Below are 15,235 nucleotides of genomic sequence, written 5' to 3'. Positions count from 1 at the left end.
TTGAAAAGATCGGCGTTGACTTGCTTGGCCCCTTCCCTAAGTCATCTGCTGGGTGTCGCTGGATTATAGTGTGTGTGGACTACCTGACGCGATATACTGAGACGGCAGCGCTCACTTCCGCTACAGCAGCTGACGTCTCATTCTTCCTGCTCCACTCTGTCATTCTTCGTCACGGTGCTCCGCGCGTTGTGATTAGTGACCGAGGACGACAGTTTACAGCGGATGTTGTTGAAGAACTACTACGCCTTTGTGGGTCTGACTATCGGCACTCGTCCCCCTACCACCCTCAAACAAACGGCCTGACTGAGCGCACGAATCGCACCTTGACCAACATGCTTGCCATGTATGTGTCCAATGACCACAAGAATTGGGACTCTGTTTTGCCATTTGTTACGTACGCATACAACACGGCGAAGCACGAAGTCACCGGGTATGCGCCTTTCTTCTTGCTGTACGCTCGCCATCCCCAAAGCTTTATCGACACGATACTTCCCTGGTCTCCACACGAAGACTTCTCAGTAGCCCGGACTTTATGTCGCGCTGAAGAAGCTCGTCGACTGGCTCGCCTCAGGACTATTTCGTCACAAGACCGAGCCAAAACTCGCTATGACGCTCGACACACGCCTGTCACATTTGCTCCTGGAGACTTTGTTTTGCTTTGGACGCCTGTGCGGAAAAAAGGATTATGCACGAAGTTTTTGTGCAGGTATACCGGTCCATACGTCATATTGAGACGTTTGAGTGACGTCACGTTCGTCATCGCCAAAGTGTCTTCTGACAACCGGCGGTCACGTATAACCCAAGCAGTACATGTTGCCCGCCTGAAGCATTACCACCATCGGGCTACGTAACTCGCTCGGAGAGCTTCGTCTGCACCCGGGGAAATTGTCACGCTGCATGAGTTCGCTGGAGCCTAGAAGAAGAGATGCAGAAGGGCGCACGAGCAGCGATCAGTTGTGGGGCTGACCGTCCTGTCCCTTGCGCTGCACTAAGCATATCTCATAGTCTCACCCTGTAAATAAATCCATACCATCGTTACAATATAATAAGTAGCAATCGGCAATATTAAGGCAAACAAGATATCAGAATGGGTCGGAAAACAAACAAGAGTGGCGGATATTCCAGTTGACTGAGTGAAAGGAATGAACCTGAGCCGGCCGCTTTATGCGCTGGACAGAAAACAGGTGGTCAGACCCGTGGCGTAGCCATGGGGTGGCACACCGGGCCCGTGTCCCCCCCTCCAGTATTTATTTTTTTGCCGCGGCATTGAGAGCCCTAAATGACACTCGACCACATCTACCTGCCCGGCCCCCGGTTCAGATCAAGGAGGTGCCGTCCTTGATCTGATATCAAAGAGGTGCATCATGTGAAATGAAGCAAATAATACCATAGCCGCGGTTTTGCTAATATAACACGCATGAATACGCTTCTTAGGTATACGGTCGTCCGTGGTTTGCGTACGTTTGGGTCGTTACAACGTTGATTCTCATACAAATATTGTTGCTCTCGAATATTTATTAAGGTTATATGTACTCTTCGCCTAACCGATTGAATCAAGGGGAATTCAGGAAGGAAAGTACAGAAAGAATTGACGATGCTCTATGCCCTGATTAGTATCGATTGGTTGTGCATCACCCGCTTCATGAAGAGTGGTTACCTGCATCATTAACAAAGTTTATTTCTTTTAAAACGTGCGTTACTTGAGCAGCGCAGGCGTGTTAATTTCGTCAGTTTCCTGACTGAAATATTCTGTGTTCGTTTCATTAAGTTTGCATAGCATCCAGCGTCAGAGTTCCCCCAACTTTCGTAATCAACAGCACGAAACTTCAATTTCTCCTTAGACAAATCACAGCACGTATACTGTGCCACGGTTACGAAATCGGCATTTCACACCTATAAAAACTTACGCTGACCCTACTATATTAACCGTTTCATACTCCATAGAAAAATGGTTCCTCCCAAAATACAGAATAAATCACGTAAAAGTTGAAGGAAATCCTATCCTTGCATTTTTGATGAGCCGGAATGAAATTCTAGTGACAGTATTTACACATTTATTTATTGCTATGCCTACTCTGGTGTAGGGAAAACTATATTGCAGTGCTCTGTCTACCCTGCTTTGTCTACCCTGTAAGTCTACCCCGTATATCGGGAACGAACGGTGAACACTTTGTTTGACTTATGTTTTTTTGGGGGTGGTAGAACTGTCTGTAAGCCTTGCAGGATAGAGTACGCGTGCCCTGCGGCGAACGGCGCGTAAAAAATAAGTGGTACTTTCTGAAGAGACTTGGTGCTTGCTAGAGTGTCGGCCAGTCTTAGAAGCACGGCTTTCTTCACATTCGCACTGCATTGAATTGTAGCCATGTCGAGGTTGCAACTGCTGGCAATGGTGTCCAATGCTCTTGCCGCGTCCTCTGCTTCGTAGTCGTCCAGGATCATGGAAACTGAGGGCGTACTAGCCGTGAGGGCGCTCTTCGGAAAGTCCGACGCTCGAGGATAGACCCAGTGAAGCCAGAGGCGGGAGAAGGCGTTAATCCGACTGACCATGTCGAACAGCGACGAAACATCTTCCTGCGAGTGCTCGGTCGTCATGTTGAGCACCAGCGCCTTCAGCGTCTTGTTAGCCTGAAAAAAGGGTTCACGCCAGGAAACTCGTAGTATACCACACAACTTGGCAGCATGAACAGGGAACCAGTTTAAGCTCTCAAGGGTGATTTACTGTGTTCATAACTTACTTTACGCTCTTAAGGGGGAATTATGGGGTCCATAACTGACTTCCTTACACCATAAGAAAAAGCCATCTTCACAAATAAAAACACCCGTATAATGGGGGTTGGCAATCGTCTAAAAACTCTCATAACTAAAACACAGCAAAAAATAATTGCTACCAGTCCGGCAACCTCAAATTACATCAGCATAGAAGACGCACCTAAGTGCCGAACCAACATAGCACTATGAAACACCAAATTGGCAGAGCCCTCATGCTGTTCAGCCATGCACCGACCATTTGGTATAACCAAAAATGGCATGCGATCTTGAGCCGCCATTGAGTGCCGGTGGGGGTATTCCTGTCCTGCGGAATTAAAGAATAAACATTCACAGAATACAGGTATATTTGTCGTATGCCTGTAGATAGCGTTACAAAAGAGATCGCTAGGGTTTAACCGTAGCACTTGTTCGGTCTTCATCTTGTCTCGCGCTCGTTTACTTCACTGTCATTTCTGAAGTACAAACTTAACCCGTCAAATATTTTACGCTTTTTTTAGCGAGTTCCAATTATCGCCTGGCACCCTGTCGTACGGGCTATGGGTGTTTCGATAGCCGATAAGCCCTCAGATCCTAAATGATATTTTAGTTAAAACGTTAACCCTCACGCGGAACAAAAGGCTATTGAAGGAAGCAAAACAATCTTATACTATTATCATCGAAATCACTGGTTAATCAAATAAGTGTTTTCCTTGCTTGAAGTAGCTTTGGGGTGTCAAGTGGCTTACAGTGCAAATACTCTGATCTGTTACGAAATGATAAGTATTGATAACTTTACAACGTGTCCTTTGTTTGCAGGTTCTTCGAGCCTGTCGTTGTGCGAAGTAGCCTGTAGCAACAAATACGCGTAGGCGTGCATTTGGGAAGTCACGATTTCATTCTGAAGCGCGCCGTCCAGGACGGCCCCCGTAGAATTGGGACGATATGCCACGTCTTAAGGGCACAGGGTAAGCCTTAAACATCCCATGCATTTTTGGCCATATTGAGGTACCGTTTTTTCAATTACTAAAATGGATATTCACGTAATGCATACACAATTTTCTTCCAAATTTGCGGCTCTTTTAACTCAAGCAGATTTATCTCAATCTGACAAATAATAGAACTTTGGTGAATATTTTACCACTAGAACTTATATATTTCAGTTGATTTGAATCTTTGAAAATTTATAACACAAAACCTGTAAACTCCAAAACTTCAATTCTGGTACATTAGTTCTAGGCTTTCATGCAGAATACAAGAAAAAATAATGAACTGGTTATCTTGGAATACATAGAAAATAATGGTACCTATAAAAAAAACATAGTTTTGAAATAATAGAGTTTAAACTTAGAAAACAGCTAAAAAGCGAGCATACTTTGCCACAAACATCGTTCAACTATTTGCTACAAACTTGGTAATCATTGCCAAAGTCAATTTTTCACTTTGGAGCCTCTCGTCTTGCTTGCCTTGCTTCTTTTGTGAGCTGTCGTGCAGCTATATACACAATGTATTGTCGATTGTAGTCAACTTTTTTCAGCAAGTCAACTGTATTTTGGCCAGGCATCAATTCTAGTTATTTAAACGGGTCCTGCAACACTTTTTCAGCATGGTTAGAAAACGCTGCCGATCGGTTGTTGAGGCTCCCGAGAACACGCGAGCCAAACATTATAGCGCAGCACGCGCCCTGGGATTTACTAAAAATTCTCAAAGGCAGCTTATAAGCGCTTCCTCTTCTCTAGCCAAAAATAATGCTTACGGTGTCACTGACACAAGTTCCACGCCATTGGCTGATTTGAACATGGAGCACTCTGTAGATACTGCGGCCGCCGCGGGGGGCCGTCACTTGGCCGCGCGCGCGCGCGCGCTCGCACTAAAAGTACGCCGCGAGTTCGAAGAAACAAAGGGGAAACATGCCCAACGTGACTAGGCGCGTGTGACGTACCCTCTTTCCCCGTGCCACCACTCCCTGCTTCCAGCGCTTTCGTCAGGGCGAGAGAAGAGCGAAAGCAATTACAGCGTGCGACAAATCTTTGGAACATCGCTCGTACTGGACGGATTCTAAAAATTTTGCGCTGGTCGATTCGTGAGGAAATAGGCTGCTTTAAAGAAGCCGTTCCATGGCTATATGGAAAAGTGTTGCAGGGACTGTTTAAGAATTTCGGCTGGTGTGATACTGCCATCATTAAACTAAAGAACAAAATCCAATGTCGCAATCCTGAAGACTCTGAAGCCTAAACAAAGAGCAGAGACTCTGCGACTCACTTCCCTTTATCTCAACGCTTGCACCGCACAGTAGGCATGCGGTATTATGTCTAATTACATCAAAAGTAATGTTCATGTCCGTTAGAGCATACCCGTTGCTACCCTGCACGCGATTCGCCTCAAAGGACGCTGACAAGACTGATAAGTTCAGCAATGAAGACCTTGCTGGTTCAGTGTTGAGCCCCTCAGTACGTCACCGGCATTTATTCGCATTTACAAGAGCACTATTGGTTGCCACGAAGTTTACACTTGCTGAAGACTTCTTTACCCTGAGCATCTCAACTTCACGAGAGGCACAACTGACACAAGGTGTAAGAAGCTAGGAGCTGAAAGTGTTCGAAAAGATGCACCCCGAAGAACAAGTGCGAATAAAAAGGCGCACAACGTCTTCGAACTGCCTTGGAAATTACCCGAAAATTTCCTACACGCCGCTGACTCCAGACAACCATATTTGGCTTCGTACACCACGAATTTTTTTAGGAAATGGACCGTAAGCACGGAGTGCATACAAGGGGCTTGTCCTAGGGTGCGTGTTCACTCACTACTTCCTTTCGTAAAAACGGGTTTTCAGCACAAAAACAACTTTTTAAGGAAATGAAAAAAGTGGCAAATATGCACAAAGAAACACCCTTCCCAGATTTTAAAGAAAAAATTGCGATTTTTTCTGATTTCGCCTACTGTGCCCATAAGCTGCACTGAATTTAAGCACGCTTCGTTTCTGTATACTGCTGTGACTGTAGTCATCAGTAATGGAACCCCGCAAGAAAGTAGCAAGGCCACTAACGCTAATGCAGCACTTGAAAACTTCCCCTGTAGTGACAGCTACCTGCGACATTTTTTATTATGGCAACACATCACGTCACAGCTGACATTCCATGCAGCGAAAATGCGTTGAAATCACCTTGGAGGCACGCTTCTCCACTTTCTGCAAAATGGGACTCATAAAATTATCACAAGATCTACCTGTGCTTTGATGCATTGTATAAAGCAGTTTAGGTACAACCTCTGGGTAACTTGCTCAGTCGTACAAAAAGCAAAGGCTGTGCGCTGCTGCATGCCGGTCTTTGAAGAGGCATTCAAGAGTGCCAGGATATCAGAGTGTAATCAGTGGTCTGTCATTGTCTTCCAAAGTAGACATAAATGCGAAGAGTTACGGCAGTGGAGGCGTTCTTCAATGTGACAAGGCATGACGACACTAGTTTCGAGATACCAGCAATGCAGACGTTATGCAGAAGACAGGGGCTCTGAGATATTACTCTAATTATTGGTACCGCTGGAGCATCTTTCCGACAGGTGGTCTTGTCTTCGACAAGACCACCTGTGGAAACGTTGCCAGCGTGCATGAACGACGATATTATCTCTGTCCTAGCTGCTTTCCTGCTTTTATGAGGGGTTACATGAGAGGCAAAGATTGCGTCGACCCGTATGGAGCGCAAAGTTACAACAAAATCCCTACGAACTTCTCAGAAAGAAATAAATGTAATTATCAAAAAACTGGGAAGCTGGCAGTTGACAGCGTGAGGGTGTATCAAAGGGCACCTCAAAGCATATAGATGCCGAGCATTGGTGATTATTCAAGATGGACTCATTTTCCAAGAAGTGGAACAGTAAGAGCAGGGCCACTTAAGTAGTGGCAGTGCTTCAGTAATTAGAACAACTGGCCCAGGTTTTTTTCCAATATCTGACATGCGTACATCGCATCTGGTGTCACCCTTAAAATTTTTGCCAAGTGGTATTGCCTTTCAATGAAATCTCTACTCGTTTAAAACTGCACAACGCGTACCAAAGCGACTATATAAAACATTTGTAATAAGTTGTTGTGAGGTGGCCTAGCCGTAGCTGCGTGCATTCAGTTTACGGGCAGTATTCCATTCTGATTACTCATTGTCTCGTCTGGCACTCTTACTTGAAAAGGAGCCGAGAAGGAACTAAGGAAGGAAAACCGACAGACTACGATCAAGGCAATGGTGCACACGATTAATGTTCCGCCATACTGGCTCCCTCTATGTTTATATACGTAGAGGGAGCTAGTCTCTTTATAATGTTTACCTTTGAAAGGGAAAATTCAACCACTCGCTTCAAGCCCGAATGAATGAATTCAAAAGCTTTTTTGTAGCGCAAACACAATAAAATCGATACAAAGTAGTCTCTCAGTTCAGGAGAAATTTTTTCCTGGTACACGGATAGAACCCGTTGCGAATGCCTTTTCGGGTCGGCTGCCGCATCAGCACGAATTCTTCAGACAAGATGCTGCCCTTTCCCAGAAATCCTAGGGATTTACTTGTGGCTTCGTGTAGCAGACGAGTAGTTGTCAATTATCCCCCTCTTAGCCCTTCAACCCGTCTTGCGGCATTCCACACAACTAATTTTCAAAGTTTACCTTTCCAAACGTGTTTACTGATCGTGTTGACTGGGCAATTCTTGGCCTGAATTTCTCGAGCAAACCTCCGATTTTGCTCACTGACTCACAATTTTCTCTGCCACGCTACAGAAAATCTCTATCATACTTTGTCTGGGGCGATTTCTTTGAATCTGGTGGTCACCAGGACTGACTGCCATTGTACGTTCTCGACCAATTATTTCACAGAAATAAATTGTGTCCCGCATGCATTCAGGAGCAAAGGACTCGCTGCCTCAAAAGTGGGCGCCCCACACCATGTGTCACCAGTATCAGTAAAGAGAAAGTCGTATATTGATTCTTTCATGCATTGGATCATACGTATCATAAGAAACAACCTCGTGTAACTTACCTGCAGAACTTCTACCATGCTCTTATGAGTTGACTGAGAAATCGTTATTTCACGTTGAGATTACGCAGCCGCCTGTCATGGAGTAGTCTCTCCGCTGCTCGCGACGCGACACTCACCCAGGCCGCACTGAGACAGCTTCACTCACCAGGAACCTATGTCGCAGGACGAATAACGATGACAACACCTCTGCGTCTCTCAGCGTAGACGGTAAAGGCCGATGCATTTTGGCAAATGGTAATTCTTTGTAATAAGTCTAAACTCGATATCTCACGCCACAACACACACTGTAATGCGGCTATTGGACACTGAAGGGAAGATAATCGAAAGAGCTAGCGCCGTCCAGTTGAAAATGACAACCGAACTTGTCACGACGATAACAGAAATTGCTGTTCTTACAAAATTTATCCGCATTTAGAAAAAGATCGTGATGTGCAACGGAAGTTTACTGCAATGACAAAAGTAGCGAATTCTGGTGCGTGCTAGTTGTTACAACAGCGAGCTTAGGTCCTACAAGAAACGTCTGTAGTGCAGAAGTCCATGCAGTGCAGCTTAAAGAGGTGCTGTCACAAAAGGCACCCAGTCGCACGAGAGAATTGTCCCTCAAAATGCCCGAAGATCTTGATGTACAAAACAGATATCTGTTAACAAATCAGATCCGCACCGGACCCTCGCGACAGACGACATGGGTTACAACAGCATACCACGTCACAAAAGACCAAGGCGCCAGAATTTTCTGTCGTAGTCTTCTCTTGCAGTTTTCAAGTCGTTCGCCACCGCGAGCTGACTCGAAAAGCCGATTCAGGAAGTGCGTATTTATGGCATTTTGGTTTCAACAATCGATGAAAGAATGTGTGAGCTATGAAACCACGAATGACCACGAGCATGGAGTAGGAGGTGCGAAAACTACACCATAATTACATGTATTCTACCTACGATTATCATCCGGTGTACGAATTTAGTCCTCCAATAAGCACATCGGTGTGACTGCGGCCACATATATACAATAAAGTAAATTTTGGCGAAATGTGATGGCCTTCTCTGCCTGCTGAGGATGAAAAGTACATTACAGGCTGCTATTAATGGACTCTATCAGACCCCGTCTTGCCCCCTATTCCCGGCAAAAAGGGAGCGCAAGTGCACAAATGAGCAGAAGTTCTGACACTATGACATCAGGAACAACACTTTCAGTATTGCGTACAATGCAGACTTGTCTAAATATATCTCCGTGACGATGACGTCTGTACAAATTGCGTAGTATGTCACTTTTGCCAACATGCCTAGTCCGTGAGGAGACAAAGGCGTGCCTGTCACATCTTTGGTCGACAAGACTGACATTGGCTGTGCATAGGCATGCAATTTTAAAATAGATCCTTATAACGCAGCCGCACTTAGTAGTCGAAACATTCATGGTGTCACGATGGAAACATCCTCGTGTCAGGATGGCCTATCATTACCTTTAGCCTGCATGATGAACAGCTTGAAAACACGTATAAAATGTGTATAAAAAGTTCTTTTCAAGAATCAACCGAAACAGTGGCGTAATTGCTGTATTGCGCGCAGTGATTGTTGAAGCACCTAATGTTTCTTCCGTAAATTATGTGCTTGAGCGACCACCCACGCGAACGCCACTACACAACCAGTGAGGTATAAGTGATGTAAGTGACCGGAAAGCAACAACGGCAAGTAGAGGGCAAAGTATTATGTGGTGTTGTGGCAAACGCGCAAAACCTGTCTGGGTAAACAAGAAAAATAGCGCCCCGTGGACCAAGCGTGAGCAAAGATTTTCTGTTTTTTTTTTTGGAATGTGCGAAGCACTTTAGGGGCCCAAGCTGTCGTCTTGTGTCATCTGTCATCTCATGCCGTGGCTTGGCGTCACGCAGGCAAAACTGTGTATATCATAGCCATGTATTGCGTAGTATAGCGAAGTAGTGTGAATGAAACAGAGGGTGAGGAGGAGGGCAAGGAGGAGGAGAGATGGTATTGCACAGCATAGCTATGTATGGCATCACGCAGGAAAACCATGTATAGCAACCATAGCAAGGGGGCTGGAAAGGGAAGTGAGGATGAGATGCAATTCGGGGGTAGGTGGAGAGAAATGAGGTGGGGTAAAGCATACCACAAATGGGTGAGAAAGGGAAGTGATGAGGAGAGATGTTAACGCGGAGGAAGAATAGTAGAAGAGATAGGAAAGCATAGCAGATCGGTGCATAGTAGAGTAAAGCAAAGGCCTGGAAACGGGAAGTGTGGTGAGAAAAGAGATGTGAAGGTGGGACGAGGGTGGGTATACAAAGCATAGCATAGTCTTACATAGTTTAGTACATCACAGGTTGGAAAGAGAAGAGAGGGAGGGAGGATTCATTGAAGATGAGGAGAGGAAGGAGGCGGAGGGCGCCACTGAACACAAACTGCAGGTTCCTTCCTCGCCATAGGACGCCGAGCAGGCTGCAATGTTTGGAACGCCAGCGCGCTTGCCCGTAAATGAACCATAGCTGAACAGCAGGCGAATCATGCTCTGCACTTCCTACAGCTTTCAATTAAGCGCAACTGCATACACTTTCTCTACTTCTTATCACCAACTAAACTTCATCTTCAATTGACAATAGATTTCTTCTTTATATAACCCTAATATAAATATTTTAAGTTTACGAAACCGCCCAGTTATTGACCAATCCCCCACGGTGAGTGTGAGCCACAGAGGCTAGGCAAACACCAACGCCTACAATGTCGGCCCGGCTGGACACTACAGCCATAGTTCCGCTTCGGTTTTGCCATGAAAAAGATGGTTGATCCCTCCGTCATAGGAATCGGAATAACACGAAAGTAAGGCGTGCCCTTACAGAAGTAACTGAATGTTTACTCTACATTGACATAAGAGGGTTTGTACAATGTATATTGATGTCTGGCTGCTATAGCACCGTTTAACGTGGATCCACCCACTTTGATGCTTGGTGGTACATCTCCATCCCGACGACTAACGTCCATGTTAAATTATTAAACAAACCCTGTTGAACTGTAGTAGTAACGTGAAAAGCGTAATCAGAACGAGGAGTGATAGCCAGAAGAGCGTCTTTATTGGACGCAGAACTTGGTCGCCATCCCGCGGCATGTTAAAATGTGATTGAACACCACGTCCGGACTAGAGGGAAACGCAAAGCGCGTCGTGCCGCCCCCGGCCGCGATTTTTTTTCGGGCGTGCGCGTGAGCGGTGAACGCGGCGTAACAGCCAGGTGAGGCAGGCGCGCGTCGCAGAGCTATTTTTGGTTTGGATTACCGTGATGGTGTGAGCGAGGCCGACGCTTTTACGACTCTTGGGCTACGATCACCACCTCGTGGTATGTTAAGGCACTGACAAAATTGAACTTCTATTAAAAACGCACCGAATGGGACGGACGTGTAATGCGTTGCATGTGTTTATCGCGGAGGCCACAGTAATGACGAATTAGTTTACTTTACCGCTCCCAAAGGGCAACACCACCCCGCCGACCGGGAGAGTGCTAGATATAAAAGGCGCGTTTGTAAAGCCACCAGAGTCTGTGACCATGGCGCAGTGGGTAGCGAGCCCGGCATCTGTTGCTGCGGATTGAGCGGTCGTGAGTTCGATGCCCGTTGACGGAACTTTTTTTCTTTGGCATCTGATCATGTAAATTTCTTCGACGTCATTTCCGTGACGGAAATGCGTCACTGAAGTCTTGGGGGACCCCGGCATAAAACACTTTCGTGTTGAAATATCGCGACGACGGCGCGGCCACCGTGACGTATCTCTCGCTACAACTTACTGCCATGAACTGGCCTTATTGCAAAACCAGTCAAATAACCTTACCCGCTTCCTAAAGTTAGAATCATATTGCTCTTTATTCTTCATTTCATGCAATTTCTATGTTGACCATAACGATATATATATATATATATATATATATATATATATATATATATATATATATATAGTAAGATAGGGCGGTTAACTTGAGTTACAACTGCTTTGCTAATTTACACCACAGGGACATGTGCGATCTGCAAGGATCGCAAACCAGGCGCTAATTTTGGTCGGTTAACACTGCGAAGACGAGTTTGCACAAAGCTTAACCAACGGGCGCTCTCGGGAAGAGACGCTACGCTCCTCCACAGGCGCGGCACACAAGGACTCCACGGCCGGGTTCGTCGACTGTCCGACACTCCGCAAAAAAGGCATACCGTGGCAGGAGCTCAACAAACCTGGGTTTATTAAGCCAAGGTGCAGCACACTGCGACAGTCACGAATAGCGGACCGAACAGGCGCATTCCGCAAGACAGATGGAGTACGTTTGCCGGCGGGGCTATCGGCTGCCACACGAAGGGAACCACCGACCACGCAAAAAAGAAGTCGCCTGCTAAGGCAGCGCGTGACCATCTCGCTGCAAGCCCGACAGCATCTCTCCCTCGGCGACTAAGCTAACTACGCGCAAGACACACGATAGCCCGGGGGGGCTATCGTTGACGATATACCGGCAAGTGCGAAGGCTGTTTATTATTAAAAGGTTCTGCTTTACGAACTATCGGACGCATATACATCGGTAAATAATCTGACAGAGGTGCGATGAGTAACTGATCTAGTTTTCTAAGCTTCGCTAACTAACTAAAGGACTGATCATTATGCCTATATGGTTAGGTAGCGCACTTTAGACGGGGACAAAAGAAACAGAAAGGACACGACACTCGCTCCTTTCTGTTTCTTTTGTCCCCGTCGAAAGTGCGCTACCTAACCATATAGGCATAATGATCAGTCACCAACTAGCCTAGCTCTCAACCTTACTAACTAAAGGAGATGCTTTGTCTGTAGCCTGTAACGTCTTGGCGTTCACGTTTCAACGCCTCTCCGTTTCCACGGCGCTGAACGCAGCATCAGTGCGACCCCAGCAGTACGTGGCGTGTAAACACTCCATGTTTATATTGCACTGTAGAGGCACCTAGACGTCATGGGCAATCCATGTTCTGGAACTGCGTTCTGACCGCGTTGCAGGTAAGCGCCGCGTTGAAGTCTCCGCCACTCCGGCACATTATCGCAGCGCTGACCGTCGGTGTTCGTTAGTGCATTCACGCAGTACTGCTACACACAATCGTTCCTAAGCGGTGGCGCCGTGCCTGTGGTCATATATACCAGGATATTGCAGGAAGCTAATAAAGAGGACTCTCGCTAATAGTTCTTACATAGGGCTGCTGATCTCGAGATAGACGGGTCGAAAGCTAGATTCCTATAAAGGGCGTCTCAATTGAAATATCATGGTTGGAAAATATTTTCCCTAGCCTAACAGCGTGTCCTCTTGGTACGTGGCTGGCTGAGGCAAATGGCGTCACTAAATTTTTATTGGACTCAGCCATGAAATATTTTGGTAGTATGTTACGTGTACGTCAATACCGCACAAATGTACTCAAGTAGCCTGTTTAATGTGTTGTTACTCCACACTCACACGCGCATCTGCTCTGTTTTCGGTGATGGTCTGCTAATGGTCTGCTCACAACGAGTCTTCACGTACACGACACTTTTCAAAGGCTATCGCCGGTACTTAGCAGAATGCATAGGGAAGGCAATTATTGGGGCACATTCTTGAACTTCCGAAACATTAGCGAGTATGCGGAAATCTACGATGACGCATTTGCATAGAGCTGACGCATTTCGCCCGTACATCGTACTTCAAAGACTGTGGTTACCTCTAAATCTGAGCTTCTAGCGATACTTGCTTTTGCAGTGCACAAGTTCCCCCGAAGAATTGTTTTTCCTTCCAACATCTTGCCTGCCGCACCGTTTACTGTCACTATGGCGTGATAATGTAATCTATTAGGATAATCCAATGACGTAAAGACGTGACGCCGACAGGAATAACAGACTTGCCTCCAATGATTCGCGTATGCCACCTGCAGTTGCGAGTAAAAGGGCCCGCAATTCGTAAAGGAGAGTTTTCGGAGTCGGCTCGTTGGCGGAGGTGGAATCACCTCTGCGTCAAAATCGGGAGGCTGACTTGGTATCGCCAGCGCGGAGGCCATAGCTTCGATGTCCGCAGGGTCAATAAAGGATTCCAGCAGTGTAAGCGACTGTAACGACCAGCTGTGAGCCACCGCCGCCAGCAGGGCAGACGGGCTGTGGCGCTTGGATCCCTTCACCTGCAGCATGGAAGCAAAACAACACGCGATGAGTCTTCCTGCGTGCATGAGGGTAAGGAGGGAGGGGGGAGCGTTGAGGCACACGAGTGCGGTAAGATATCCTAAAGGGTCCCGAAACCACCCAGAGGTCAAAGTTCAGTTGTGGTCCTGCAGCTGTGCATGAATTTTCAACGAACACGCAGCCGCGTGTTTCTAGAGAAATCTCTCCTGAGCACTGCTTCAGTATTTGCAACAGAGGTGAGCAATGTACCTACCTTAAGTTCCTCCAGTGTCACGTGGTTTAGGACGGCATCTGCGAGAGCCCTGCCCTGCCGCGCGAGCAGGAAGTTTTCGTGCACATGCAGATACTTCAGACTCCGGTTGCGAGCCAAATGGTCGAGGAAGCGGCCAGCGTTTGTGTCAGTAGCCTGCATGATCCGCGGTTTACAGAGCATTTCAGTCCAGAGACAGGCAGCACACATATATGTAATAGTATTGGATGCCTAACGTAGTTAAACGCATGCCCTTGGCAGGGCGCAGGGGAAGGCGTTCGTAAAAAACACACGTATCGAAACGCAAACGTAACGAAGACGCTGAATGACAAGGGTGCTGTCTGCTGCCTCATGCCATACTTGTCCCATCTCAGATAACTTATTGTAGCGGCCACCTTGCATGATGAATGGGACAAGACATTCAGGCAAAGACGAGGAACTCGGAGGGTGGTAGCGAAAGGCAGGCCCCTTCCCTACCTGCCTCGCCTCACTACCCCCACCCCCGGGTGCGCACACTCATGCATACCACGTCTTCTACGTCGAAATGAACAAGCGCTTAATGAATCGGCCACAATTCTGTGTACAGCACGAACTTCCGTTGCTTTCGCTGCAAAACGTCCCCATAGGACGTTGTTACTCTGAATAGCGCCAAAATCATCGCTAACAGATCAACCATCTGCGGTTCGCTTGTCACATGAACTGCGACACACCAATTGGCGTTTTCTAGCGATAAATTACAAATATCAGCAATAGGAAATAGTTGCTACCTGAAAAAAAAAACGCGGATATGTTACCATGTTCCAGTACGGGAACGTGATAATGGGCCGGAGTTAAAATATGCGATGCGAGCGTGTCAAGGGTTCCAATCTTGTGTGCCGCCTCTTGTGGCTTCTGTTTTGTTGCAATGCTCACGGCTTAGTGGGCAGTGCATTTACGAGTTGGGCATGGTCAAAATTTTCAGTAGTATATTTATAGGCCAATCATTGCCCCAGCGTTCCAGGGTCCATGCGGCCAGCGTCCCAATGTCCCAGCGTGTCAGTGCTCCAGCACTCAGCGCCGTACTGGCCAATAACGACGCCTTACACTGGCCCA

The 15,235-nt window shown here is 46.8% G+C and overlaps 1 protein-coding gene across 1 annotated transcript in view; it reads right to left on the bottom strand.

Moving 5' to 3' along the window:
* Positions 1-1,316: 1,316 nt before the first annotated feature.
* Positions 1,317-15,235, bottom strand: part of LOC119376007 (uncharacterized) — a 29,893-nt gene continuing 15,974 nt past the window's right edge. Inside the window, exons 4-7 of the mRNA XM_049411349.1 lie at positions 14,147-14,299; positions 13,620-13,892; positions 2,275-2,625; positions 1,317-1,343 (exon numbers count right to left, since the gene is read on the bottom strand). Of these exons, the coding sequence (XP_049267306.1) occupies positions 1,317-1,343; positions 2,275-2,625; positions 13,620-13,892; positions 14,147-14,299 (804 nt within the window). The remainder of the gene's footprint in view (positions 1,344-2,274; positions 2,626-13,619; positions 13,893-14,146; positions 14,300-15,235) is intronic.

This window comes from Rhipicephalus sanguineus, unplaced genomic scaffold (assembly GCF_013339695.2).
Source record: "Rhipicephalus sanguineus isolate Rsan-2018 unplaced genomic scaffold, BIME_Rsan_1.4 Seq1064, whole genome shotgun sequence".
Taxonomy (NCBI): Eukaryota; Metazoa; Arthropoda; class Arachnida; order Ixodida; family Ixodidae; genus Rhipicephalus; species Rhipicephalus sanguineus.
The sequence above is the reverse complement of the archived record's forward strand: the minus strand, read 5'-3'. Positions and strand labels throughout refer to the sequence as shown.